Raw genomic sequence first — 27674 nt, 5'->3', positions numbered from 1 at the left:
GGGGCTTCCCCCTCCTCTGTCCTTTTCTTCCTGCTCAGGGAGGCTTATAGTATGACTCCTCTTCTCTGGCCTGGTTTGGGGTGAACCCAGCTTTGCCCTAAGCCCACTATCATCTCCTCAGGCATCCTCCAGCCCTGGCCGGGGCTTTCCAGGTCCCTTGTTCCTCCTTGCTTCTCTTTCTCTTTCCTTTGCTGCCCTCTATCCCCCAGCCTTGCTCTGCTGTCAGGCACATAAACCTCGAATTTGCTGCATAGGCATAAAATCCTTTTTGCACATGGATAGGTCAAAAAGAAGTGTAGCAATTTGCTTGAACATGTGCACGGGCAGTATTAATGCAGATCAGTTGCAAGAAATAACGTAATACAGATTTGCCAACGTATGTATTGCATAAATGCTGACAGGTGCTGACAGAAGTGTGTGCGTAAACATTTAATAGCACTGTTAATTCATAGCACAACAGTTGCTGTTGGCATGGTTTGGAATTTATTATATTTTGCTATTTATTCCTAGTCAGCTTGTTGTCCATCATCCTCCCAGATGGCATGTCTGCCGCGATTCCTTCCTCCTCACATTTGCATGATGCTTTTCCTGGGAGGAAGGCAGGGTGGCTGAGAGCTCAAGTTGTGCTTGCAGGCTCCAAAGCCTCCTTTCTTGTTCAATATAAGCCCACTCAGTAACTGTGAAGAGTTCCCCTAATCTCTTTATATCTTAATTGCTCTCTGTGAATCGGGGGAAATAAATATTTCATTCCCTTATAGATGTGTTTCCCTGTTCTGTTTTTCTTTTCTAATCTGTTCAGATCGCCGCGGTGAAAACCCGGCCCCACTGAATGCAAAGGCGAAACCACCACTGATTTCAGTCCAACAAAGATTCACCTTAAGTGACTCTGCCTAAAAGTCCAAGATAATCATCAAGGCTCCTTTTACAGTCCCTGTCGAAAGACACTGGCACCTCCAGCATCAATCCACCTTCCCTGTCTCAGACAGATACTTTGGGAAGGGATGAATGGCCCTCTGGAGGTGCCAGTTTCCCTCTCCGTTCACCACAGCAGAAAGTTCAAACTCAAACTAACTTTTAGGTGGCTGTTTTTCAGTTGGAAGTGGCAGGGATGAGTCCTTGCATGGCTGTAGTCCTTCCTCTCTCCCAGAGTTGGGATGTTCCCTGCTACAACTACTTACAGCTGGATCCACACTGGTGTGAGATTTGTCCCTCAGCTGTCCCCCTGGGAACAACACCCAGGTGGCCTTGGACAGTGCCGGCTCTGGCTGCAGGCTGGCACCCCAGTGTTCATCCATGGCAGTTTTCAGGAGCAGCAGGAGGAGGTGTATGGATACACTGAGCAGCCTTTAGCTGGGTATTGCCAAGGGAAAAACTGAACCAGCCCGTAGGTTTCACATTTGGCTTTTCTCAGTGGAAAAACTGGACAATATCAAATGACAGGAACCGCTTTCCAAAAACATTTTCTTTCCAGCAGTGAGTGAGAGGAGCTTTTTCACTATTAATCTCCAAAGGTACACAGTAATTGGTTGTGTTTCAGGTGTGAGGGGCAGTAAATGGGGTCTCTGTGGGTCTGATCATGGTGGTCTTCAGAAACGTGGGAATAATGAATGGCCACGTGTGACAGCCTCCAGGACATGTTCCTCATTGTTTTCCCCCAAATTCAGGATGCTGCTTAGGAGGTGGCAATAACAACGACAGTTTGATGGGATTCATTCCTTTAATTTCACCAGGAGCCCATAGGAATGGCAGTGTGGCCTGGTTGTGGCAAGGGAGTGGTGCTGCCAGGCCAGGGTGGCCATAGGTGCTGAATGCCAGCCCTGAAAGCTGCTGGAGTGTCCTGCTGACAAGTGAGAGGGGGAGAAGTTTCTTGGCTTCAACAGTCACCACACAGGAAAAGTCAACATGGAGAAGAAAATAAAGCCCTTGTTCCTCTGAATTGTGAAAATTGTTTCCTCTGTGGGTGTAAATGGATGGGGGATATTCTGATTTATCAGGTAAGGATCTGCTCTAACGTGCAGTAAAAGCTTCAAGTTCTGGCTGTAAGTCAGGGGTTAGTCCTTTGGGTAGTCACAGAGGAGGTTTTGCAGGGGGATCAGAAGGTAGAGCCCTTGGGAACCCCAGGAAAAATAAACATAGCCCAAAAAGCTGTGAGAGATTGTGTGACAGCCTCTGGTGAATGAGAAGTGACTGAACACCAGGTTTTTCTCTTTCACAGCCATAAACCCAGGCTAAGGAGCCTGTCCATTACATCTCTGCTGTGGTATCACTCCCCGTGTTTGACACTGCTCACATGATCTACGAACTGGGGCCTGGTTTTGATTTAGCACTGTTTATTAACTGAGCAGTGCTGACATATTTTAGTGCAACATATAAAATCTAAGGCTTTTTCTTAAGCTGAGGAAATGAGGTTATGTGACATTGATCCAAAATGGAGGGGAGTATTTTAGGTTTCATGTTAACAGACAAGGGAGCAGAGACAGGGGAAATGCAGTTTTTCTCCTGTCCTCCCTGCCAAGTCCTCTGCAAATGGGGCAGAAACACCAGGTTTCAGTAAAGTCTGGTGCAGATTTAAAACCAGCTGAAAATGGCTTTTGATCATTTTGTCATGTGTGTGAAAGATTGTAAGAATCAGTTTAAAACCTAAATTGAGACAACAAGAAATTCAAAATAACGTCTGCTTGAGTTATTCAGCTCTGAAAAGAGCTGGACACAAATGTCCCATGGCTACAGTGAAGGTACAAGATGTTGTCCCCATTAAATGGAAGAGGAAACTGAGGCCAGAAATGGGGAAATGGTGATTCAATGAGTAGAGAAGAGGCTGGTCCTTCAGATTTTAGGACCTTATGGAATCCCACCAGCGCTAGGAATGTCGGCTAAGGATAACTGATTAAGGAAATCTAGAGCTTACTGGCACAAAATAGTGATCTGCAGACAGGCAATGACAGGCCATTAATAGGCCTGGTGATATGGATTTGCATTAACTTTTTGAGGTGTTTTGTAAGGCCCTTGGCTGCCTGTCAAAGCACTGAAGCTGGTGCATTGTTCCAGCACTGGAGTTGCTGCTGTTGGTGTGAGTCCAGAGCTGCTGTGGTTGTGCAATGCTCCCAAGTCCTTGCTTTTCTCCTGATTACCTCCTGAATGGAAGTCCTTTCCCTGGTTTTGATAACAGATATTAAATTTGGCTGCACCCACTCAACATTGCTGTGCTTCTCGGAAATAGGGCAGCGCTTGTGTAACTTCCATTCATCTGTCCATGCAGAGCAGTTAATTTCCATTATTGAGGTTTCCCAACATCACAAGAGAGTTGCATTAATGGGGCTTATCTGTGATAACCAGTGCAAACTAGTGCAGGAAAATCTGTGAACAGAGCCAGCCCTGTTTAATTCAGCCTGGTGAGTGAGCATTACACCATTACCCTCCACCAGCATCTCTGAGCTTCCTGCTCCTCCCACGCCTCTCCTGACCTCTGTCGTGGTGCTTGGAAACCCACTGGCTGTACTTTGGTCCCTGTTTCAGCTGGAGCTGCCTGTAAGAGGTTCCCACCATCAATTACTCTGGGATCTGGGCAAGCTGTGCTGTCATTCCACCAATTCCCTCCAGGAGAGTGGGGTTGCCCATTTTCCTCCTGCAGCCAGCCCAGAGCTCACTGGTGCATCTCCCCTGTCCCATCCCTTCAGTCTCCCCAAGAAGAAGGGCTGAAGGAGCTCACACGTTGCCCCATGTAATCTCACTGCTAGCTGACATTTCTCCTCCTCCTCCACTCATTTATCCCAAATCCCTTCCTTTTCAGATCCCTTCATTTCCTCCCGCTCTTGCTTTTTAAGCCTTCTCTTATGTGACTTAGTGTCTAGAACAGTTTCCCTCTGTACTTCTCTCCCCTTTCAAATCCTTCCTTAAACCACAGCCACTTCAGCAAGTCCTCCTTTTCAGAGCAGTAATCCCCAGTTATGCCAGAGCCCACAAACATTATCTGGTGTCATGTCAAGCCTGTGCACAGCCTCTGAGGGAGGCTGGGCAGGTTTCTGAGAGGGAGCAGAGCTTCTAAATGCCTTTGAAAGGGAACACAAATCAGGCACCTCGTTCTCTTTGGTGTCAAAGCCCTGTTCTGTCCCAGGGCAGGGCATGGGTGTGGATTTAGGGACAGGATGCAGCAGCACCATCCAGAGTGTGAGAGGTTTGTGTGGAACCATGATCCATTTGGATGTGTGAGTTAAGGGCATGTCCCCAGTGCTGAGATGGGCTGGTTTAGATGTGTCTCGTGAGGGTGGTTCTTGCTCAGTTGCTCATTTCCAGATGTGAATTTTGAGAGAGGCAGAGCTCACAAGTGCTGTCTCCTGTTAGGGATCCCTCCATAGTCAGTGTAAGTAACTGGGATTGCTCCCAGTGGGATCAGCAGCAGCAGGACTGTGGAAGCTTTGGTTTTGGTCACCAGCTGTGGAACAGGTTTGCCACCAGGAACATTCCCTCTATTCCCAGCGAGGCTGTTGCTGTGGGAGTCCTGTACAAAAGGTGACATTGAGCATCGTGGAAATGTCAGGAATACTTAGCCTGCTGTGCTTCTCAAAGAGAAAGAGATGGGATTTAAGATGAGGGTAGTGTAATCAAAAAGGGGTTTAGGACTAGGACTAGGCATGGGTGTGACTATGGGGCACTGTTGGTTGTTGTCTAGAGGGCAGAGCAGAGAAGTAATTCAGAGTCTGTTCCTACATCCCCAAAAAGCAGGGTGTTCACAGGGGCCCAGCAGTCCTGCACTGGGCTCGTGAAAACCCTGTGGTGAAACCTCTGGGAGGGGGCTCTTGGGTCTCAAGTCCTAAACATGTTGTGAGCAATTCCATTTGCTCCTCACGCTGTGATTTCATTCCCAGCATTGTTAGGAGCAGCCTGTGAGTGGATGGGACTCCTGTGGCTGCTCTGGTGCAGCTCCCAGGGGACTCTGCCTGATCAAAAGTGCTGCCCAAGATAATGTGAACTGTCAGTCATGGTTAGGCCTTAACAAGTGCTGGATTCAGCTCAGTTAGAAACCCACTCTAAGGGGGGGAAAAACCCCTCCCATGGCCTTGTCTGTCCAGTGGAGTAAAACACAAGTCCTGGGAAGGGGCTGTGGTCTACAAGCTGACAGCAGATCCCACTTCTGGGATACATTCTCCTCCTTTAGAAAGATGAAAGGTAAAAGAAGGAGGAAAGGCTATTCCTGATCAATTGCCAAAATCATAAAATACAGAGAGAGGGAGAGAGGAAGAAACCAGCTGTAAATGTAAAAACCAGCACAAAAATCCAGTGGAGCTGGGAATTAAACCCAAGTCTGCAAACTGCAGTCAGTTCCTGTGCCACGAGGCCCCTTGCCTGTGCTGACTCCCGTGGTGGGGTGGCCAGGCTGGGGCTCCCAGCAGTGCCCTGTGAGCAGTGCAGGTCCTGGCAGCCCTGGGGACAGCAGGGTCACATCCCCTCCTGCTGCCAGGGGGACTGGGAGCACCTCAGAGCTCCCATGGAATCCCTGCCCTGGGCTGGGGTGGTGCAGGAGGAGGAGGAGGATGGGTGACTGGAGAGGATGAACACTGAGTGGGGACAGGCTTCCCATTCCAGCAGCCCTGGATTTATTTCTGTTCATTTGCTGCAAGTCACAATCCATTCTCTTCATTTTCATTCTTCCATGCTGTGACACCCTTAAAATCCGTGGTACATTTAACTTTTTATTTCCATTTAATACCTTTTAAAGTGATCTAATGCAGACAGATTGCAGACAGTGAGGGTTACTGTCCTTTGGTGGAAATACCCTGTTTAATAAAATATTGAGAGACAGACTGGCCGCTCCATGCATTAAAAAAGAAAGATATACTACATTTAGATGCTGTGGCAGTAAAACTTTATAGACTTATCAATTTTGGACAGTCATATTCTCCTGAAGTTTTCAAATCACCTTGCAAAGGCAGCCAGCTCTCCTGGTTTGGAAATCAGAACCAGTTGTTTTTGCAGTTTGCAGTATTTAATGTAGATCTATGTAAATTGCTAGGGGAGGGGGAGGAGAAGAGTTTGATCTTAAAATATAATTTGGATTGTTCTCATCTTTTCTTGTAAAGGCTGTTTTGATCATTTGTTGCCACCTCCCAGTTTTCAAACATCTCAGTCTCAAAAAGTTCTGATACTTTTAAAGATAAGGATCAAAATTTATGTATTTTTGTCTCTTAGTTCTCATGCCTTTGACATTCAGGTTTGCAAACTTCCTCTATCAAAGGGTTTTAACATCTTTCCTTTTCCTTTCCTTTATTTTTAAATTTTTAAATGAAAATTGACATTCTCATTTAATAATGTGACTCTAGGTGCCAAGATTTTCAGAAAAAATGCCAAATACCACAATACCTACGGGAATTTGCAACCTTATTATTAGTAATGGGCGCCTCTTGCTTCCCTTCAAGCCTCCTGAGATTTTGTTGTTTCATCTAAATCCACCCAAATTCTGTGATCTTTAAAAGTGGGAAGAGTGGAAAAGTACCTCTCCTCAAGAGAAGAACTGATTACAAAGCATGGATTTAATTTCCAGTTTGAAGTTCTTAAAACATCAAATATTTCCAGGTGTATGGTTTGGTTGCCTGAAATGTTGTTTTTTCCCCCACTTTTTTTTTGCTTTGCTGGTAGAATGAAGGATTTGATTTAACGTTATATGCCTGGAAAAAATAAAGCATTTAATTTACATTTTACAAGGCAGTTATTGCAGGTTAATTAAATATCAATTGAGTGTTATAGGCCATATTAAGATTTATTAATAACCCAGCAGATAAATCTCCTTGGAATTCAATTAAATGAAAATCACATAAAAATATATGTGCAATTTTATTCATATAATACATAAAACTTGTGAATTATTGTGCAGCATTGTACAGTAAGTTGATTAATGGGAATTAATTGCTGAAATGGAGAAAAATCAATTTAAACTTCCTGTAGTAGCTATAAGAAGCTTGGCATTCTTGTCCCACACCCTTGGAAAGCTGAATCTGTGTCTGCACTTAGACTCTGCCATAGGATGAGGTGGAATAAATGTGCTTCCTCTCCTCTCACCTGCTTTAGCTCAGCATTTTGGGCTTGGAGAAAGGAATTAGTCACTGTTGCCAGTGTGTTCTGTGGAGTTAATTGTGCCACTGGAGCTTTAGAGGTGAAAAAAGGAGCAGGAAGGTGACACTGGTGGGTGTCCCTGGCACTGAGAGCACCCCTGGGTTTGTGCCCCGTGTCTCAGGCAGGTCCCTGCTGGCCCCCAGGAGGATGAGGAGCTCTGGGGCTGTTTGACCCAGCAGGTGTGGGAGATTTTTACCCTTTGGATGCTGTTCCCACTCTGTCCCAGTGCTCCCAAGGCAGTTCTGCCAGCCAGACTGTGCAGAGCAATGTGTGGGGCTTTAACCAGTCTCAAGCTGTGTCAAGGGAAATACAGGTTGGGTATTAGGAAAAAGTTTTTTACAGAAAGGGTGATAAAGTGATAAAGTGCTGGAATGGCTGACAGGGGAGGTGGTGGAGTCACCATCCCTGGGTGTGTTTAACCAAAGCCGAATGTGGCACTGGGTGCCAGGGTTTAATTGAGGTGTTGGGGCATGGACTTCATGATCTTTAAAGTCTCTTCCAACCTGGTCATTCTGTGAATTCTGTAAATTCTATGAATTCTGTGAACCAGGACTAGTGAGGGGCTCAAGGCCCTTTTTGGAAGAAAAGCTTGCAGCATCTCACATGAGGTCCAGGAGCTTGTGAGAAATGCTACTCACTTTCAAAAAGTTAAAAGGTTTATTAAAACCTTATCAAAAATACAACAGAAGACTGAATAGAGAAAATGTTACAGTGCTAGGAGCAGAGGATTTTTCTCACCACGAGCTCATCTCACAATGGAGGTTTCCATTGTGGAAACAGCAAGGGTTCCCCACAAAAGTCCTTTTAACCCTTTAGCACCTCCTAAAGTTCTGTGCATTGACTCCTTCTGTGCTGTCCAGTGGAGGAGTTTATTTCCTTAAATCTTGATTGGAGCTCAGGTGCTGCCATGGTAATGAGTGACCCTCCCAAATGTCCCAAACCCAGGCCACCCCCTGATAACAACACAAGGGGGGTAAAACACAACTATAAATCTATAAAACTTCTCTTAACATATATACATGGCATTTGCCTTTTAATTGTGAGACTCAACCATCACATTGCTCATCTATCACTGGCTGGACTTGGAAAATATCTTTCCAACCCTCGCAGGCCGACGGGGCCTGGCCTGGTGCCATCTGCTCCCTGCACATCCTGAGTTAAACACTGTCAATATGAGATTATGTTCCAATTACAGGACCAGACCGACTGGTTTAACTCCTACCATGAATCTATTTTGCTTTATTACCATGCCCTGACTCTGTGACTGATGTACCAGACACCAAAAGAGATGGGCTCTGCCCAGAGGGCTTTGTCTCACAGGAACACGCCGGGAGAAGACCGAACGTGGCAGAAAATGCAGATGAATGAGTAACTCAGTCGAGATTTTCTTTTTCATTTGGGGATTCTTTGCTTGGTTTTGTGTTTGGCTTGAGTTTTAATATTGCTAAATTTGCTTCCTTCAGACGTTGCACAAGAACAGAGACTTCCAGAGAAACTCAAACAGGGTTAGGCATGTGGCTCTTTGAAGTGTGCATGTTGGGGGTGAACACTCCTGGAGCACGGAAAACCAAGGGAGAACCCTGCTCCAGCTACACCAGAGCTCCAGCTGAGCCATGGCCTGTCCTGGGGAAGTTTAGCCATGTTGAAAATACAAGCAGGTGTCAGCCCTTGCTCATCCTCCCTGCTCCTGCAGCAGAGATTGCCTGCATCTGTCTCCTCTGTGCTTCAGCTCTGCTTCTCCCTGCAATAGTTGTCAGGGATATTAGCATTAAATACTTACTGCCTGGCTTAACTAAGGGGTAAGATAGGATTTAATTTGTATGGCTGAAATCCAATTATATAATGGAGCCCCTGGGGGAAGCAGTTATACCTGCTGAATCTCTTGGATGAGTAATTGTGCACAAAGGCTCCTCTCCAGAAGTAGAAACAGATCTGAAATATTTTTTCTTTTCACAAAGGCTCCTCTCCAGAAGTAGAAACAGATCTGAAATATTTTTTTCTTTTCTCTCTGTCTCTTTTTTTTTTTTTTTTTTTTTTTTTTTTTTTTTTTTTTTTTTTCCCTGCTGCTGTTACATAATAAGGCTGAGACCCTGAAAAGAAAAGCCAATGACAACCCAATGCAGTAGAAAGAATTAAAGCATTGCCAGGGGAAAACAAGTTATAATCTGATAAAATCAAGGATCTAACAGGAAGTCTGCAGCAGCATTAGCTTGGAGGAGCCAAAAGGCAGGGCAGCCAAAGGAAGCTTACTCATCTTTTTGGAAAATAGCACAGAGGCTTTGCTGTCTAACTTTCCCCCCTATTTCTACCATGACCAGGGAAAGGGAATCCTCTGGTTGCTTTTGTCAAAGCTTGGGAGGTGAGTAGGTATTAAAAAGGCTGAGCAGACACCTAATTCAGATACATGTGAAAAATCCAGCACTTAACCACCTTTGAAAATCCCTTCTGCTTATCCTGCATGTCATCTGCACCCTGATAAGCATCAGAATCATAGGTGATGATGAGCAGGACAGGAACAAAAGCATGATGAGGTTCCCAGCAAGGTTTATGAAAACAGGCAAGCTTGTAAGGCATTAATCTGGGGTAGTGCTGGGGCTTGACAACTCTCCCATCTGATATCTGCAGCAGCTCCAAATCCCACAAAGGAATCACTGAGGGACTGGGACTGAAGGCATCAGCCTGTTGTGCTTGTGCAAGGCTCCTCAGAGGTCAGAGCGCCAAAATCCATTCTATTTTTAAAAACAAAAAGCAAACTTTTATTCTTTGCTAATGAGTTCTGAGTGGAAAAAACAACTTCCTCAGTGTCTTTGATTGCAGAGCTACATGCAGATAAAACCGTGACTGCTTCCAGCCAGGGGAGGGAAGGCAGACCAGAACTGCCAGTGGCACAGAGTGAGGACAGAACCCTCAGCCTCGCTGCCTGGGCAGGGATTTCAGCCCTTGCAGAACGCAGCTAAATCCTGGTGAGGCTCCACGAGGAGGGACCTGTTCCCAGCCTCGCAGCTCCACCCAGTGGCTCTTTTTTGGCAGGATAAATCCATAATTTCAGAGGCATCAAAACTTGTTGAGGCCAACACTGATGCACTGTGGTGATGCTCTGGCATGTGCATGAGGAATTGAGGTTGTCACATTCTTAAATTTGTCAGCTACTGTTTGGATAATGGCAAAAAAAACTGCAAAGAGACTTGTAATGAATATATAAAAATCAGAAATATTATTATTCCCTTTCTTAACCCCTCCCAGCACAAATGGAAGGGGGAAAATAGTAGGGAACTGGTAATTTACACACTTCACCTTTTCAAATTCTATGTGAGCAGATTGTAACAGTTTGAGCCAAACTTATTGTTATATGAGCTTAGTAATGAACTACCAAAACAACTGATTTCTGATCTGTAAGCTCATTTTGAAAAAGAATTCTCTTGTGAGTGTGAATTTAACTTGGCAGCTCTCACTGTATTGCTCCACTTTCCTTCCTGGGTAATTACCAGGACTAACAGGAAGCAAATTTTCATCATTTCTATCAAGGATGCCATGCTGAAACTTGCTGTTTCCAGGAGTATCAGGGCACTTGTAATTAAAATAAGCTTCTATTTGTGCATATGCACACTTTTTCTCCAAGAACACTCAAGAGATGGGTACAGATTCACAGAACACAGAAGTGTGACATTAACATTTTCGATTTGAGCCAGTATTGTAAAAATATCCCATTCCTCCAAGCTCAAGTGAAAACTGACATCTCAGTTGTGCATAATGTAGATTTACCAGCCTCTCTGCAAGTCTTAAAAATAGAGAAGCTGATAAACTGATAGAAACCACAGTTTTGCTGTGAATCTCCTGGAAGTGCCCGTCCCATCTGTGTGAGGAAAATATCATCTGTGAAATGCTGCTCCCAGATGGGCTGTGAGCTCCAGTGCCATGGAAGGAGTTGAAATGACCTCTTCCTCCTGGAGTTCAAACGTTATTTAGCATAAATGCAGCCCCTAAGGCCTTCACTTGAAGTTGCTTTCTGCCAGCACAGCAGCTGAACATGGGCTTTAATCTGCTTTGTGGAGAGCTCTGTGGTAAGAGATTTGGAGTTACAAACTATGTGAATGCCACCTTTAAGCTTGTAGACATCACTTCTCCATCCATAGAATTAAAGGTAAATCAGCCTATGACTTACTAGGACATAAGATTAGAAGTTTTCCTTTTAGAGGGATAATATTTTAAAATAGATATTCAGTATTCCACATGTAAAGAATAACAGGAAGCATATTGCAAAAGGCAGTTTTGGAAAAGGAATTTTTTTCTTTTTACTTTTTATTAAACCCTAAATCAGAGCAAGAACCTGCTGGGTTTTACTTGTCCCCCCCAAAACAATCACTGAATATCCCTTCAGTGCCTGAGCCAGGTACAGCCACCTCACCAAATGTCCAAGACCATGGCTCCCAGGCTATGGAACAAAACTGGTTCACTGATTTTACCACAAAGGTGTTTTTTGGGCACCATCTCCCAGCTGAGCTTGTTCTCTCTTGTTCCCATAAGTCACTGTGCAGTGGTGGCACCATGGCAGTGAGGGAGGCCAGCAAGTCCTGTGTGTGTGCAGGGAAGGTTTCAAATGCCAGTGGGACACAAAATAGCTGAGATTTTGGCATGGCAAGGATGTCACAGCTTGCAGCCTGTGAGTTTTTCTTCCTCTCTGCTTCTGTACCAGAATTTCTGTGTTTGCAAAGCTCCTGCCAAAGGTCCATGTAGATTGTGAAGATCCCTTCCCTGCACCAAGGGAAATACAGGTTAGATATCAGGTAAAAGTTTTTCACAGAAAAAGGGATAAAGAGTGGAATGTTCTGCCTGGGGAGCTGGTGGAGTCATCAGCCCTGGGTGTGTTTAACCAAGCCTGGATGTGGCACTGGGTGCCAGGGTTTAGTTGAGGTGTTGGGGCTGGGCTGGACTCGATGATCTTGAAGGTCTCTTCCAACCCAGTCATTCTGTGAATTCAGATGAAACCTGCTGCTGTGATCAGCAACATCCTTACCCCAAAAGTGCTGTTCAGTTCTTCTTTTCCTGCAGCTGGGGGGGTCCCAGGCTCCCTGCAGCTGCTTTCAGCCACTGTGCAGTCCTGAGCCTGCTCTCCTGCCACGTGAAGAGGGGTTTGTACCCAAAATGCCTGGAGGCCTTGTCTGTCTCGAAGGAGAAGGTGGTGACTATGGTGTTCAGCAGGGGCACGTTGAGGAAAGGCTGTGGCCTCCAGAACGGGAACAGGATGGCCCTGAGGATCCTGTGCACTTGTATCATCAACCACATCTTCCAGTAGGGGATGTGAGAGCCCAGCCTCACCGAGGGGTCTGCGCTGGCCAGCAGCTGGTGCCTGACCAGGAAACCCTTCCTGCTTGGGGTGTCATCATAGCAGTAATACACCTGTCCTGCCAGCAGGTCTGCCTTCAGCTGCAGGTGCCTTGCTGCCAGGACATGCATCCATGCCACGTTCCCTGGGGAAATAAGAGAGGGAGAAACAGGCATTCAGGAAGAGCTCAGTTTCCCTGTTTACCATAGAATGAGTGCACTGGATCTGCCAGCTTCAGTGCTGGGAAGCAGGGAGGCACTCGTGTGTGCTCAGCTGTGCTGCAGAGAGACTGAGTAGTTAATCCAGGCCTCCAAGATCCTTCAAACCTTTGGTCTCCCCTTTGAGCTGGACAATTAATGTGCCTTGTGATCCTGGTTCACGTGAAGCAAAAGGGCAGTGTTTTGTAGTGAGAGCAGGATGAATAGGAGGCAGTGCTCCAGGGGTTTATCCCTGCCTCTGCTGTGAGCCTTTGAAGGAGTCACTTGATTTATCTGGGCCTGATTCTTCTCTAACAGCATTTTCAAAATCTGCACTTTTGGAAAAAGACATATACGTGTGCTGCACAGAAATCACTGAATGCCTGCATGATCTAATGGTGAATTACACCCCCCTGAAAGGCACCAAAACAAACTCTTCCTAGAGGTTTTGTGAATAATTTCTTGTGCTTGCTAAAACTGGTTATGCAGTGCAGCCTTTTCTGTAAAGAACTTGACAAGTAGTGGTAGTTTAATTTTTTTCTAATGAAGAAATGTATTTTCCTAGCAAAAGCATTTTAAAAACACAGCCAGAATTTCTCTCTGCCCCCCATATATCCCTGAAACCCTTCTCAAAGGGAATCAAGAAAACCCTTTCCAGAAAAACAGTAGCAATAAGAAGCTGCTTTTAAAATCCTTTAGCCAGTTTGAGTTTTGTGCTTCCAAACCCATTTGTGCTCATTCACCATACTGATCTCTGTCTGGGGAGATTACGGCTGAGCTGACGTGTAAAATCCCCTGTGACTAAAGCTGGGAGCACCCATGCAAGGAGCTCAGCCCTTCACTCACCCACGTAGGTGTGATTGCGCTCGGCGTCCTCAGGCTCCAGGTAGTTCAGAACACCACTCCTGGCTCTGGCAAGCGAGTACAGCTCCTGCAGGAACCCTGCCTTCTCCCCATACACCGTGTTGGCACGGAGGACGCAGGTTCTGAGTGTGCCACCATTGCTCAGCTGCAAAATCAGGGAGGGATGTCAGTGGATGGATCCAGTTTAGATGGACCCAGAGATGGAATCTCCCACAGTGACACTGGGCTTCCCACATAAACCCTGGGAGTACTGGCCTAGAGGAGTCAACATTTGCAGAGCTGCTCTGCTTGCTTGGCACCTGCTTTGGGTCCCTAAAATCACAAGCAAGTGCCCAGTTTGATTTCATTTTTTTTCAGAGCAGACCTGCACCCATGTGGTTCTCCTTGAGAGGTCCTGGCTGGAGAGTGCTGGTGGCTTGAATTCTCTGCAGTTTGGTGTATAAAAGAGGATTTGCAACAACCAAAACCAGGTTCCACAGCAAGCCAGCCCAACTGGCTGGTCTCAAGCTGGGACTGGGGGAGAGATGCTCCAGGCAGTGGTTTAGAGCACAAGTCTCATTTTTACATTCTCCTTAATTGTCTAGAAGAACCCATATGCTGCTGACTGCACTGCCAGCCTAAAACACTGAACAGCTACCTTGGGTGGGGGCTGGCTCTGGCTACACCAATACTTTAATTCTTAAGTCACTCTGGAAACCCTGGAAATTACATTTATTTTCAGTATGAACGAGGTGAACCAGGTTCCTTCAGCTCTAATTTAGCACAGCCCTATCCAAAGTCACACTCCTGCTGGAGCTGAAGGGAAGCACCCTGAGATCCTGGGAGAGTCTGGCAGCTTCCTGCTGATGTGGGAATATCAGGCCATAGGACAATGAGGTTTATGCATCAAATCCAGACAGAGGTTGGATTTCCACTTAGCAAAAAGCTGTGGGGTCTTTCCAACCACCCCCCTCTTTCCCCTGCCCTGGGCTGTAATTCCAGGGGTGCTACCACTGGATTTTGTACCTTTTTTCCATTGGCTTCAAGCACAATTTTTTCTGCCATGGCTTTTGTCTTCCCGTAGGGCAGCTCCACTTCCCCACCGTACTGAGTGTCCTCATTTCCTCTGGAACAGATTGTGGGAGGCAGGGAGTGACCATGGGGCAGAGCACAGGGCTCGGGGACATCTGTGCCAGCCTGGTTTGCTCTGCATTCCCTGCTCCCAGGGGATTCTGCCATGGGAAGCTCAGCTCCTGGCTGCACTTTGGGAGGAATAAAGCCCCAGGGAGCAGCAGGTGCTTCGGGGTGTTCACAGGCAGGTTTGCATGGGGGCAGTGGTTTCTCAGAGCTGGATTCAGTTTTGTCTAATAGCATGATTGAAATAACATTCCATCAGGCAAATTAGAAGGCAGCAGAGTGACATTTTTAAGCAACTCACAGCAAGGTAAAAAAGAGCACAAGAAGATGGAGGGCAGGAAAATGAGAGCAATTCTACTTCATTTTTTCATTAGGGGCAGAGAAAAGCCTCTCATGAGCCATAAACTAAAAGGAGAAACTGCTACTTAATTTTCTCACAGAGTTGATTAAAGTTGGGAGGCATTTGCTGGGGATGTGGTGCAGATCTCCTGGAAGCCTTGCAGTCAGCAGGGCTGGGCTGGGATTGCTCCTCCATCTCCCCTCACAAATTACCCTTGAGGGGAAGGAGAAGCAGAGCCCAAGGACAAGGAGATAACACTGGGCTGTGACTGTGGAAGACAACCTGCTCCTCAGGCTGCCACCTTAGAGCTGCCAGGGGAAAGCCTCATGTGGGATCTCACATAGAGCTGGCCTCACAGGGCCTGGAGTAATGCCAAGGAGAAAGCAGAAAGCAGCTCTATTCCCCAGAGGGTGTCAGCATCTCATCCCAGTGGTTTTAGATCAGCCTGGGGCCATCATGGGATTTGATTAAACATCTCCAGTGGGCTCTGGAGTGAAAAAACCTGGCTTGCAGCATTGGGAAGGAGCATCCACTTGCTCCCCTGAGTAGCAGAGATGAGCTCTCCCTCTCTCCATGTGCTGCTGGAGACTTTATTCCCGTTTTTAAATTAACTTACTATACAAGAGAAGTCCACCTGGCAAACCAGGACCTGCCAGGCACCAGGTACCCCACACAGGGCAAAGAGGAATCCTCACCCTCCTGTGGCAGATGGGTTTGCATACATTTCCTGGCAGGGCTCAGTGGCCAGCAAATCTGCAGCAGAGGTGTTTTTGTCAAACACCGGGCCTTGGGAGAGTCAGCTCTGACTCAGGCTCCCTCTTTGACCTTGGCAAGTTGTTTTCTCTTTTCTGTGCTCAGATCTCCCTGTGTAGAACGTGGCTGGTGCTGCTGCCTGGCCCTTGCCTGTTCAGCAGTCTGGCATGTTGTGTGTCAGATATCCCAGCTGAGATCAGGCTCTCCTTGCACTACAGCAACAGAAATAAATTAGGAGCATCAGAAATGCAGACTCCTCACACACCCTGGGCTTCTATCACAAAACCCTCCTCCCCCCTCGTGTTTACAGGGCATGAACAAGAGACAAACCAAAAAACAAGCAAGACAAAAGATTGATTGTGCAAGGTTTGTTGCAAGCCCAGGAGAGACCCAAGACAATTAGTAGGGGGTTATCTAGAAGTTGTAGTTTTAATTGCTTTCTTCTTTTTTTTAATCAATTTTTGGTTGGTTTGGTTTTTTGGTTTTTTTTTTTTTTCTCTCTGTTTTTTTTTTTTTTTGCCCTGCAAAGCTTTTGAAAAGCAGCAGCCTCACAAAGGGACAAACCTGCCTGCTGTTCCTGGGCTGTGCTGTGTGTGCTTTCCCCCACCCCTCTGAAGCTCGGTAGTAACAAAGAGCTCAGCATAATGCTCTTGCTTTTCAAAACGATCCCAGATAAGTGAACGCTAATCAGACTGGAGCAGCATTGTCAGAAGGTATCTCAGCAGTGCCTGTCTCCCAGGGATTGAGACTGACAGAGGCATTTTCTATTATTGTCGGATGCTGAGGTGTGAGCATTATCCCTGTGCCCATCACCCCGGCCAGAGGCTCCTCCTGCTTTGTCTGTGCCAATTCCCTGCACGTAAAAGGGAGGTAAATAAATTCTACAGTGCAGTGATGGAGAAGGGGCACAGAGGAAAAAGGAAAGGAAAAAAGGAAAAGGAAAAGGAAAAGGAAAAGGAAAAGGAAAAGGAAAAGGAAAAGGAAAAGGAAAAGGAAAAGGAAAAGGAAAAGGAAAAGGCAGGATCCTTGACTGTGAGGGAGAGGGAAGAACAGATGGGGTGGAGAAGGGGAGATGGGAAGAGGAGGAAGGAGAAAGGCATCACCTGTGCCTTCAGTCTGGAAAGCAGAGCCATGTTATGCTGCTCCCAGTCATCCCTGGGCTCCCTCCTGAGACAGGTGGGGTAAGTTTTCACTGGGAGGCTGATACTTCTCATTATCTAATTCCCTTCATTTAAAATCAAAATAATTGGAGAATGAAGACCCCTCTCTAGGGCTTCCTCTCAGGATAATGGGAGAATCTGAGTGTGTTCTGCAAAATGAGTGAAAGGCTCCAGGTGTGGCTTTGTTGGTGTTTGTGGTGGGGAAGGCTGTTCATAGCTCCATGAGCATTAACCTGGGTGAGTTTTCTTGCCCCTGTTGGTGCCACCACTACAAGCCAAAGGACTCTGATCAGGCAAGATCTGGGGCTGCTTTTTTCAAGACATCTGTTCACATCTCTCCCTTAAGTCACAGGACTAAAACACTGACAAGGATGTGCCTGTATCTACATGAATTCTTAGGAATTATTTGTATTTGCTAGTGGCCAAATTCCATAGCTTAGCAGTGACACAGTCTCCAGTGCTTGTGGTCCCAAGTGGATTGAGTTGCTCTCATGGATTTTTTCATAAGCCAGACATTTATTCTACAGATTTGAGTGCTTAGACACTTTTCAAAACAAGGGGCTTATGCCTTAACTTACTTGTGAGCATGAAATTTAGGCTTGTAGGCAATTTTAAGTTACGTCTTTTCTAGCTGGGCTCAAATTTCTAGAGCCAAGTGACTGAAGGCAGCTGTGTCCAGCCTGTGGAGACACCACTTGACTTGGAGCCAGCTCCCCTGGCACACAAATTTCCAGGGGCGGAGCAGTTTGTGTGGCTACAACCAGGCTTGAAATCAGCAAGGAGCCTTCCAATAGTACACATCAGACTGACCTCAAATTTAACCTAAAACTTCAGCCCCTGAATTTCTGAAGATATTTCTTCAGAAATATCAGCCCAGCTCTCAAGGTGCAGGTGCTGTTGCCCCAGGAATAAAAAAGGTATCCTGGTGCTGAGCCCTGAGCAGGGGTGTCAGCTGATTGTCAAAGTCACTTCTGCAGATCAAAGCAAGAAAACCCTCAAAACTGTTATTTTGACCACTGTCTTTGTATTGATCCAAATCCCACCTTTGCCACAGAGGGGTTTCTAAAGCTCTGCTGCTGCTTCTGGGTCTTGTGGGTCAATCTCATGGGAGGCACAAACAGAGGAGAAGGGTTGAGCATAAAGCCCTGAAGCCCAGGAGGTAGTCCCCATGAGCATGTTCCAGGAAGAAGGATTTTGAGGGACAGAAGGGTAAAATTTACAGGTCAGAAACGGGTAACAAAAGGATGTGACTACACCTGAATCCTACAGGGCAGTTTCACACCAGTGCATCTGTCCCCTAAGACTTCTTGGGCAGTTACTTTTTTCTGGGATTTGCCCACATTTGATAACAGAAGATGGGCACAGGCGTGCCAGCAGTTCCCTTGGGAGCTGGGAGGAGAAGGGGCAGTGTGGTGGTTGCAGTGGGGCATCACCTGCCCTTTGAGTTGACTCATTGTGAGGGAGAGCAAAACCTCTGACCCAACAGCGGGATGTAATTTGGCCATATCCCAAACTCTGAGCATGTGAAACCTTATCTGAAAATTATTTAGGGGCTCAGAGGAGCAGGGCTGTAGATCCAGGGGCAGCCTGGCAGTGCAGCTCTCACCTTGGGGTATCACTGGCCAGGCTTAGGCTGGGAAGATCCATGGTTCCTAAACGGGCAGAGCAGCAAGGAAAGGTTTTCAAGAGAGAGAAGAGGAACAAACAGGAAGGGGAACACAAATCTTTTCTTGGTAGCTCAAATCCATCTGGCTGCAGCTGCATTGCTGTTTGACTGGACAAACAGAGCAAGGGAGAAGATTTGCTGAGCCTCACCTGAGCAGGGGCTCACAGGAGGTGTTGGGGCCCACGGCAGCGATGGAGCTGGTGTACAGCAGGTATGGGATGCTCAGGTCACAGCAGGCCCTGACCACGTTTTCAGTTCCTGTGAGGCAGGATGGGAAGGACAAACATCAACCACCTTGCCTTGATTCCTGTTGTGCAAATCAAAAGAGACTCCCAGAGGCTTTTTCCAACTTGGAACTAACCCACCTTTTTAATGGCTGAAAAGATGTGAAGCCCCAGGTCAGGGCTGCATTTCCTCAGGAGGGGATGGTTTATAACATGAGAAGCAGTCACATCCATAGCTCTGATGTGGCTGATCCTCCATGGCCATTGGCAACTGACTTAACTTGGACTTTAGAGCTGCTAACAAAGGGAAGCTGAGGGCTTAGCAGAGCAAAACTCAATCTTTTTTTCATGTGGGGGCAGGTTGTTGGTGAACTGCAGCCTTCTGACAAAGGATCAGTGTTTTAGTTACATGTGTTGCTCTGTAGAAGATCCACAGGGTGCTACAGGGTGAAATAATTCCATCAGACTCTGACAGCTGCAGAAGTTTAAATAAAATAATGAGGGCAGCTAACAAGTCCATGTGAATCCAGAGAAATCCAAAACATGGTGTGCTTTGAGGAAGGTGTTCTGGCTGAATTAGTTGGTCAGTGTGTGTGGTTTAGTGTGGTTATTTTGGAGTATTTTGGTGGGTTTGAATGATTTGTGACTCTTGAAGGGGTGATTTTTGCATTCATTGTGATTTTGATCCAAGTTGATCCTGTGAGAACCTCAATGACAAGGACTGAGAGCCTTTCAACCTGGTAAGGCAGATCTGAAAGGAAGCTTGCAGGGCTGGCTTCCAGAAACCTCCACACTATTTGTGCCTGGCTAAGCAGGCTCTGCCTTGAGCCTGTCTGCAGATCACATGTGGGAGGGCTTGTGATTTCTCTTCTCTTTGCTATTAAGGGCATAATCTGAAATTACCAAGGAAATCCTGAGTTTAGGATAATTTCCAAGCACACAAATCCATCTGAAATCCCAGTGGAAAAGAATCAATGTGCTTCTCCATGAGCCTATCACAATATGTAAAGTTAACTGAGAACCCCTGGTGAGAAACATCACTGGAAACAGCTGAGTTAAAATTCATTCAGCTTAACAAAAAGCAGATTAAAAAAATCTTTAAGTGACTAGGTAGAAAAAATAATTCTTGTAGAAGAGAACTCTTCAATTCAGTCAACAAGGCTATAACAGGATTCAGCAGCCAGCGGTTGAAACAGAGGAGGGAATCAAAGCAGAAGATGTAAATTTTGGCCAGAAATGATAATTAACCATAGCCACACCACCACTCCTCAGCATTGTTCTGGCTTGCTGAAAGCCATGATAGATAGCCCATTAACTTGCACCCTTAATTCGAGGCAACAAGCCTGTTGAAAAGGAATGGTCCAATTTAGCCACAAATTGTTGGGCTTAGAGCAGTAATTGGATGGATTTCTGTGGCCTGAGTTGCACAGAGGAGCCAGCTAGAGGATTATATACCTGACCTCTCCTGACCCTGCTTTTTCCCATGAAGTCTACAGCAGGTATCAAATACCATTTTTATTCTTTTATCTGCCATGATTTTAATAGAGAACTTCAGGCTAATCTCCGAGTTCAGGATTTTGAGGAGCCCTGGTGAGGGCAGCAGCCCCATTTTGGGGAGTTCCATGTGGAGCCATCCAAGGGGAGGCAGAAATGCAGGACAGGCTCCTGTTAAACCATCCCAGAACGTGCTCCTCAAAGAGTCACACTGGAAAATCCTTGCATGTGTGGTTTTCTGGGAATGTCACCAACATCTGCAAGAGGTTTGGTTTGCTGAGGAGGGGACTTGCCTGGTGTTCAGAGTTCTGTAAATCATCCCTGAGCTGAAGCACCGAGCTCACAGCAACAGTGAGGGGGAAGAGCTCACAAAGCCACTAAAAAGCAGCAGGAACCCTCAGGCTCTGAATCTTCTCAGAACACAGAGAGCACAATACAGGCTCTTAAAAGCATTGAGTTTTGAAAACAAGTACAGCAATGAAAAGAAGGCTGGAATTTAAATGTTACCCTTGAATGTATCAGCAAATAGTCAAAGCCCTAAGCAGTAATTGAGTTGGAGATATATATATATATTAAAAAAAATAAAAATCCTTCCTTTTGGTTAACGACTATTTTAGTAGCTAACAGCCTGAGGTACCACTGGAATTGCTGCTGTAATAGGGATTTCATTATTTTTATAGCCTGTGCTTATTTCCTAGATTTATGAACAAATTTTCTCTAAGCAGATCTTGCACCAAACATGAAATTGGCTCTTGGTGGTAGGAGGACAGGATTGTGGAGCTCTCAGTTACACGTGGCCTGTTGATACATGATAGCTGGGAACTCTGACTAATTAAACAGCATCACTCTGCTAATTAAAACAGCATCACTCCCTTCTGGTGGGTGCAGTTCAACGGGTACAGCCTTGTGCTGGTACAGACAGGGCAAAATCCCTGGGAAAGCTATGAGCTATCCAGAACAGGGCTTAATTTTAATTGTTGCTCTTGTCACACACAAAACAGCTTCAGACCACTGTCGGTGTGTCCTGACCCACCTCAGTGCCACCAGGGGAAGTTCTGCCCTGGCCCAGGAGAGCTGTGCCAAAACTGAGCCCAGATTTGATCAGCAGTGGAGAGGAGCAGCCCTGAGCAAGGACAGAGGGGCAAGGGGAGAAACCTCCCTGCTGGAAAGGTTCTGGGCAAGGGTAAAGGGGCAAAGGGAAAACTTCCCTGCTGGAAAGGTTCTGGGCATCTTTCCCATCATTTTTTCTGAGCAAGGACAGCGGGGCAAAGGGAGAAACCTCCCTGCTGGAAAGGTTCTGGGCACCTTTCCCATCCTTTGCCCTCAGCAAGGATAGAGGAACAAAACCTCTTTACTGGCAAGGTTCTGGGCATCTTTTCCATCCTTCTTTCTGAGCAAGGATAGAGGGGCAAGGGGAGAAACTTCCCCACTGGAAAGGCTCTGGGCACCTTTCCCATCCTTTTTTCTGAGCAAGGACAGAGGGGCAAGGGGAGAAACTTCCCTGCTGGAAGGGTGCTGGGCACCTTCCCATCCTTTGCCTTGAGCAAGGATAAATGGGGAAAGGGAAAAGCTTCCCCACTGGAAAGGTTCTGGGCACCTCTCCCATCCTTTACCCGGAGCAAGGATAGAGGGACAAAACCTCCTTGTTGGAAAGATTCTGGGCATCTTTTCCGTCCTTCTTTCTGAGCAAGAACAGAGGGGCAAGGGGAAAAACTTCCCCAGTGGAAAGGTTGTGGGCACCTCTCCCATCATTTCCCCTGAGCAGGGAGAGAGGGGTAAAGGGAGAAACCTCCCTGCTGGAAGGGTGCTGGGCACCTTCCCATCCTTTGCCCTGAGCAGGGACAGAGGGGCAAAGGGGCAAACCTCCCTGCTGGAAGGGTGCTAAGCACCTCTCCCATCGTGGCTGTGTGGGATTTGGGCAGAGGGAGCAGGAAGGGTGGATGGATGAGGCTGCAGGGTGTGAGAGGGCCGGGCTGGGCCCAGGGCCAGGTGTGGGCTCACCCCCGACGTTGACAGCTCTCATCTCCCCGAAGGGCACCGTGTCCCTGTAGTCCACCACGGCAGCCGTGTGGAGCACCACGTGCACGCCCCTCATGGCAGCCAGCAGCGCGCCGGGGTCGCGGATGTCTCCTCTCATCACCGTCACACCAGTGGGGGCTGCAGGAAAACAATGCAGAGGTGCAGGGGGGAAAAAAAGAGTATAAAATAGCATTTACTTACTGCAAAGTACAAAAAATATATTTTAAAAAATTCAAATTAAATTTTAATTAAATAAATGTTAATAAATAATAAAATTAAAATTATTTTTATAAATAATAAAAAGAAATAATACAACTACAAAAATAAATAATAAACCAATTTGAAAATTAAATAAATTAATTAATTTTCAATTATAAATAAAAACTTATAAATAAAAATTATAAATCAAAAAATTACAAATTAAATCAGCATTTATACTTTCTGCAAAGTACAAAAAATCGATAAATTAAACCCAAACAATTATTTTAATTAAATTTTAAATACATACATTTTAATCAACAATTAATTAATAATTAATAAATAATGGCAAATTTATTAATTAATAATTAAATTAATATTTTTAAATTAAATAAATTTATTTTACTTTCAAAATAACTTATAAATCAAACAAATTTATAAATAAAAAAATTTCTAAATTAAATCAGCATTTCTACTTTCTGCAAAGTACAAAAAATTTGTAAATAAAAAATAATTTGTTAATTTTAATTAAACAGATAAAAAATTAATAATTATTTAGTAACTAACAAGTAATTAATGATTAATTTAATAATGAATTTATTTAAAATAATCAACTAATTTTAATTTATAAATTAAAAAATTATAAATAAAAAAATCATTAAAAAATGTATACATCAAATCAGCATTTGTACTTTCTGTGAAGTACAAAAAAATTGTACCTTCCTGCAAAGCATGGAATGTCCTCTCTGCAGGGCAGGGCAAAGCACTCTGATAGTGACTGTGCCATTTAAATCCAGCACACCAGGGCAAAATTCCTTTTTTTTTTTTTTTTTTTTGAACTCCAAGAAGCCAGGTTTGCTCTGGTTTTAGTTCAGCACGGTGCTGTGCATCAGCCGTGGGCAGAGTCACTGTGTGTGCCACTGCAGCAGGACACACCTGGCCCAGGGCTGTACCCTTCCCTTCAGACAGAAAAGTTTAGGGTTTGTGGAAACAACACCCTGTGATTTCAAGAGGCATCACACAGAGCTTTGTTTAAATTGCAAATACTGGAGATTAAGAAGGAAAATAATGTAACAGGGTAAAAAAGTTTCATAGGAAATTCCTTCCTTAGAGCCACTCAGAATTTTCCCCCTATTCCCTTTTACCTCCTCCTCCTTCTTCCAGAGTAGCTGCTCCTTACACGGCTACTCTTGGCATCTACTATTAATTTTCTAGCTTTGGGACAGTGTTGTAACATTTGAGTAGGATTTTCCCCTTTTTGGGACTGGAACAGGCAGAAGCTGGGATGAGCAGCCTGCACTCCTCAGGGATTTGCAAGAAGCCACTCGTGGGGGTGCTTTGGGAAGGAGATGTCTCCTCTGCCCTGGGCATAGAGCCCCACACATCCTGGGCTGGGACTTCCAACCATTTCCAGGGCTGGAATTCCTGGAGGATCCCACAAAGCAGGGAAGGGTCTGTGGCTCCAGCTGTGGGGCTGTTATGGTTGGAAACCCTCAGAGAGGATCCAACAGGGCAAGGTGGGCAGAGGATTGTTCCTCATGGCCCAAAGGGAGGGATGCAATCCAAGGCAGCAGCTCAAGTGCTGAGTGTCCTCTGAGCAGCCCAGGATGGAGGAGACAGGAATTTTACCAAAGGGTCCAGCTGCTTTCTTCATCAGCCTAGCCAATGATCAGTGGACTCACTCTGAGGAGTTTAAATATTAAATTAATTAACATTGAGGGTGAATTTTATTTTAGTAGTAAAGCACAGAGTCGATGCAGTGAGAACAGAGGTGAAAGAAAGGAGCTGTCCATGAAGCAGAGGTAAAACCCTTGCCTGGAGGAGCAGAGTGCAGAGGAGGCTGCTCCTGCTGAGAGGCAGAGCAGGGTATCAGCAGGCCTTTGGGGGGAATTTTTCTGCTCCTCTGTTGTTTGGGGAAGCCTAGAAGCCACCAGGCTGAAGTGTTAAATAGCCTTATTCACACCAGCTGTGTTAAGGCAGCTGGTGTAAAGCAACCATGAGGAATTTCCAAATTGACAAGGCCTGATGAGCTCTTCCCAGGGCTCCTAAAGAGGTGAGGGGTGTACCTGCAGCTTCAGTGTGTTATCAGCTACTTTGGAGAACTTCTGAAGGCGCTGGGAGAGTTCAGCAGAGCAAATGAAACACGTGTGCTTAGAAGGGAGGTAAAGAAGAGGCAGGAAATTACAGAACATTTTGGTTTCAACCCCAGGAAATTCAGGAGCAGGCACCCAACCACGTGTGCGTGAGCACCTGTGGGATAATGGGCAGAATGGAAGCAGCTGACATGGATTTGTCAAGAACAAATCAAGCCAGATAAACCTCCTTTGTTCTTCTGACAAGGTAGCAGGCTGCAGGGATATTGTGGAACAGGTTGATGTCATCTATCTTGATTTTTGAAGGGCTTTGGAAACTCAGCGTCATTCTCACAAGGAGTCAGTAAAACATGGGCTAAATAAGCCCCATTAAGGAGAGCACAAAGCTGGTGGAATTACAGTTCCCAGGGAATTGCCAGCTGTGGTAGGTGGCTGCCCTGGGGCTCTCCCGGGCTTATTGCTGTATTTGAGTCTTTTTGATTGTTTTCATCAAGAATCTGGCAGATTTGTTCATTAAATCAGCAGATAACATCAGACTGGGAGGGACCGTGCTGGAGGATTTGAGTATGAGCTGAATGGAATTAACAGAGTCTGGAGGGGAAAAAAAAAAAAAAAAAAAGTTAAATTTGATAGAAACAAAGGGAAGTTTTTGGGTTTAGCAGGGAAGAGGCAGCTGATCTTCATGAAGGAATTAAATTGGGCCAGGGCATCTCAGGAGCTGTTTCTTGTTGTCAGCTGGAAAAGGCACAATTGTAGTGACAGGTAAAACAGGAGGATAAATTAGAGGATGGAAGAGACAAACCCATCAGCTTTTTGCAGCAATGGGAAGGCCACAGCCCAAAATTCAATGCCCCCCTTGCAGCCAGGAACAATGGCAGTGCCCTGCAGTGCTGGATGGAGAAGGGGAGGAGGAAGGAGTGTGTGAGAGCTGCTTTAGCTTAAAGCAGAAACCAGTGTGGAGTGGAAGGATGTGGTTTGCAGATGGTGAAGATTGTTGTTAAAAGAAAAAAAAAAGACATTAATCCTGTAATACCTCTTCTACCTGTAAGTTTAGGTGGGAAATCAAGGACCCAGACTGTACCCACTGCCTGGTGGGGCAGAGATAAATGGGCTGCTCGGGTGGCCTGGGGACAGAACAAACATCTGTGGTGGAGCTGGGTGCCTGGGGCAGAGGGATGGGGTTGGGATGGCCCCTCAGGCTGCTCCTGCCTCATTGCTTGTGGTTTCTGGGGTGTCAGGCCACAGACCCCTCCTGGAGCAGGGATTTTGGCACCTCCCTAAGGTTTAAACAGCTTTTTCTTCAATTATGGGTGCTTTTAAGGTAATTGGCTCCCTGAAAGCTGGGCAAACCAGTCTGCTGAGTTCATCTGCCAGGGAGGTTTCTGATAGTGATATTTCCCTGGGAGTCTTGACTTGCTGTGGGTGCATCCCCTTTCTGTCCATATCTCCCCACAGGATCTCGCTTAGCATTTTTTCCTCTCTCAAAGCAGGCTGAAGGTTTGGGCAGTCACAGACAGGGAGCCCAGCCCAGCATTAGCTGAGCAGAGCACCCTGAGCTGCCTTGGCTTGTTTTGCATGGGTATTCCTGAATCCAGTAAAACAGGATGTTTTTCCCCAACAAATCTCACTGTGCTCAACCCTGCATGAGGGCATCACTCGGGATATGATCAAATGAATTATTTCAGTATCTCTGCTTACTGAGACTCACCCCCTCCTTTTTTCAAGGCTGCTACAGGTTTCTCTCAATGATTCCCATCATTTATTTCACAATGCCTGCAGTAGGTGCTGAGACTGATTCTGTTGCTGTCAGGATTTTTAGTTATTTCCCTCAGAAGCAGTGGCTGGTTGGAGCAGCTCAGGAGGGTGTTGGTTTAGCCCCTTTGTGTCGGACTGCAGGGCAGCCAAGTTCCCATGTCACAGCCCCTGTGTGCACGTGGCTCCTCACAACTGAGCCCTGCCTGGGGACTCAGAGCCTCACTGGGACACTTCTCTTGGGTGACCCATCCCCAGGGGTCTTTTTTCTTTGATTTAGTGCTGTGCTGTAAAGCTTCTGAGCTGGAAGTTGTTCCTCACCCAGTCTGTTTATCCAGGTTCCTGCCCCATGCCTGTGACTGTGGCATCTCCAGTGTTATCCCAGCTGCCAGGAAGGGGAGGGTTATGGGCACTAAATCGATGCTGCTGGCCTTTTCTTACCTGTGCTGAGTTTTTCTACTTCTTCTCTTGCTACTGAATCAAAAACTCTGACTTCTTTGATGTAGTCTTGTTGAGACAGGAGCTCTACGATCCTCTCCCCCACAAACCCACATCCTCCTGTCACCAGGTAGACCCAGGCTCCATCCATTGCTGCAGATGTTTTTGTGGGTGAGGAGCAGAGAGGAGGAGGCTGCCAGGATCTTATCATGCACTCAGCCAGTGTTTTCTGAGCTAAGTCTAAAGTTTAGCTGTCATGCATGCTGCTGGGTGAACATTAACTGCAGCTGGTTACACATAAATCAGCTTTTCCTTGGCATGGTCCCACACTGCTGGCCCTGCTGGGCTCTCTGACCCAGCCTTTCCCTGCTCTCTTGGTAGCCCATGGCCAGTGGGGCACCTCTGGCTTGCCTTGGTGTGTGTCCAGCCTCAAGCCAAAATTTGGGTGCTGGTTTTGCACCCTGCAGAGTCCCTTCCCACAGGCAGGTTTATCAGCTGGGGGAGCTGAGGGCTGCCAGTGGGATGCTGCAGGGAGCCTGTTCCCATGCCCTGCTGCTTTGGAGAGAGGCTTTAGGGCAGCTGATCCTTCCAGTGCTGAGCTGTGCCAGGAAGGGGCAGTGGGGTTTGTGGTCACCACATCCACCAGACTGAGCATCTGGCAAGGCTCTCCTGGATGGATCTGCCTTGAGCTCAATACATCACACACACCCTTCTCTGCTATATATTGATATATATATGTGTGTGTGTGAGTGTATATTTAGGAGGAGAAGGACCTCTCATAATTTGAAAACTCTATTGAGTGCAAACTCTACCACATCCTTTGGCAAAGTGTTCCAGCAATTAATTCTCATCACTGATACAAGTTCCATCTTGGCTGACACACCTTTCCCTGCTGTGCTCTACAGAGTGTGTGCTGTTTAGTTTCCCACT

General features: G+C 46.2%; 1 protein-coding gene across 1 annotated transcript; it reads right to left on the bottom strand.

Moving 5' to 3' along the window:
- Positions 1-11401: 11401 nt before the first annotated feature.
- On the bottom strand, positions 11402-26936 carry LOC120507755 (3 beta-hydroxysteroid dehydrogenase type 7-like). Its single transcript, XM_039720800.1, has 7 exons — positions 26748-26936; positions 22246-22401; positions 18676-18784; positions 14497-14596; positions 13474-13636; positions 12122-12575; positions 11402-11859 (listed from the first exon to the last, which is right to left on the bottom strand). Exons 1-6 carry the CDS (start codon positions 26893-26895, stop codon positions 12136-12138), a joined length of 1116 nt encoding a protein of 371 aa, XP_039576734.1. The 5' UTR covers positions 26896-26936; the 3' UTR covers positions 11402-11859; positions 12122-12135.
- Between the last annotated feature and the right edge of the window lie 738 nt (positions 26937-27674).

The sequence above is a fragment of the Passer montanus genome, unplaced genomic scaffold, assembly GCF_014805655.1.
Source record: "Passer montanus isolate IOZ18808 unplaced genomic scaffold, ASM1480565v1 scaffold44, whole genome shotgun sequence".
Taxonomy (NCBI): Eukaryota; Metazoa; Chordata; class Aves; order Passeriformes; family Passeridae; genus Passer; species Passer montanus.
The sequence above is the reverse complement of the archived record's forward strand: the minus strand, read 5'-3'. Positions and strand labels throughout refer to the sequence as shown.

Coding starts and splice junctions, on each gene's coding strand:
- LOC120507755 (XM_039720800.1), bottom strand. CDS start 26,895: ATGGATGGAGCCTGGGTCTACCTGGTGACAGGAGGATGTGGGTTTGTG. Junction 22,402..26,747: donor AGTAGAAAAACTCAGCACAG/GTAAGAAAAGGC, acceptor GTTTTCCTGCAG/CCCCCACTGGTGTGACGGTG. Junction 13,637..14,496: donor TTGAAGCCAATGGAAAAAAG/GTACAAAATCCA, acceptor CTGATTTTGCAG/CTGAGCAATGGTGGCACACT.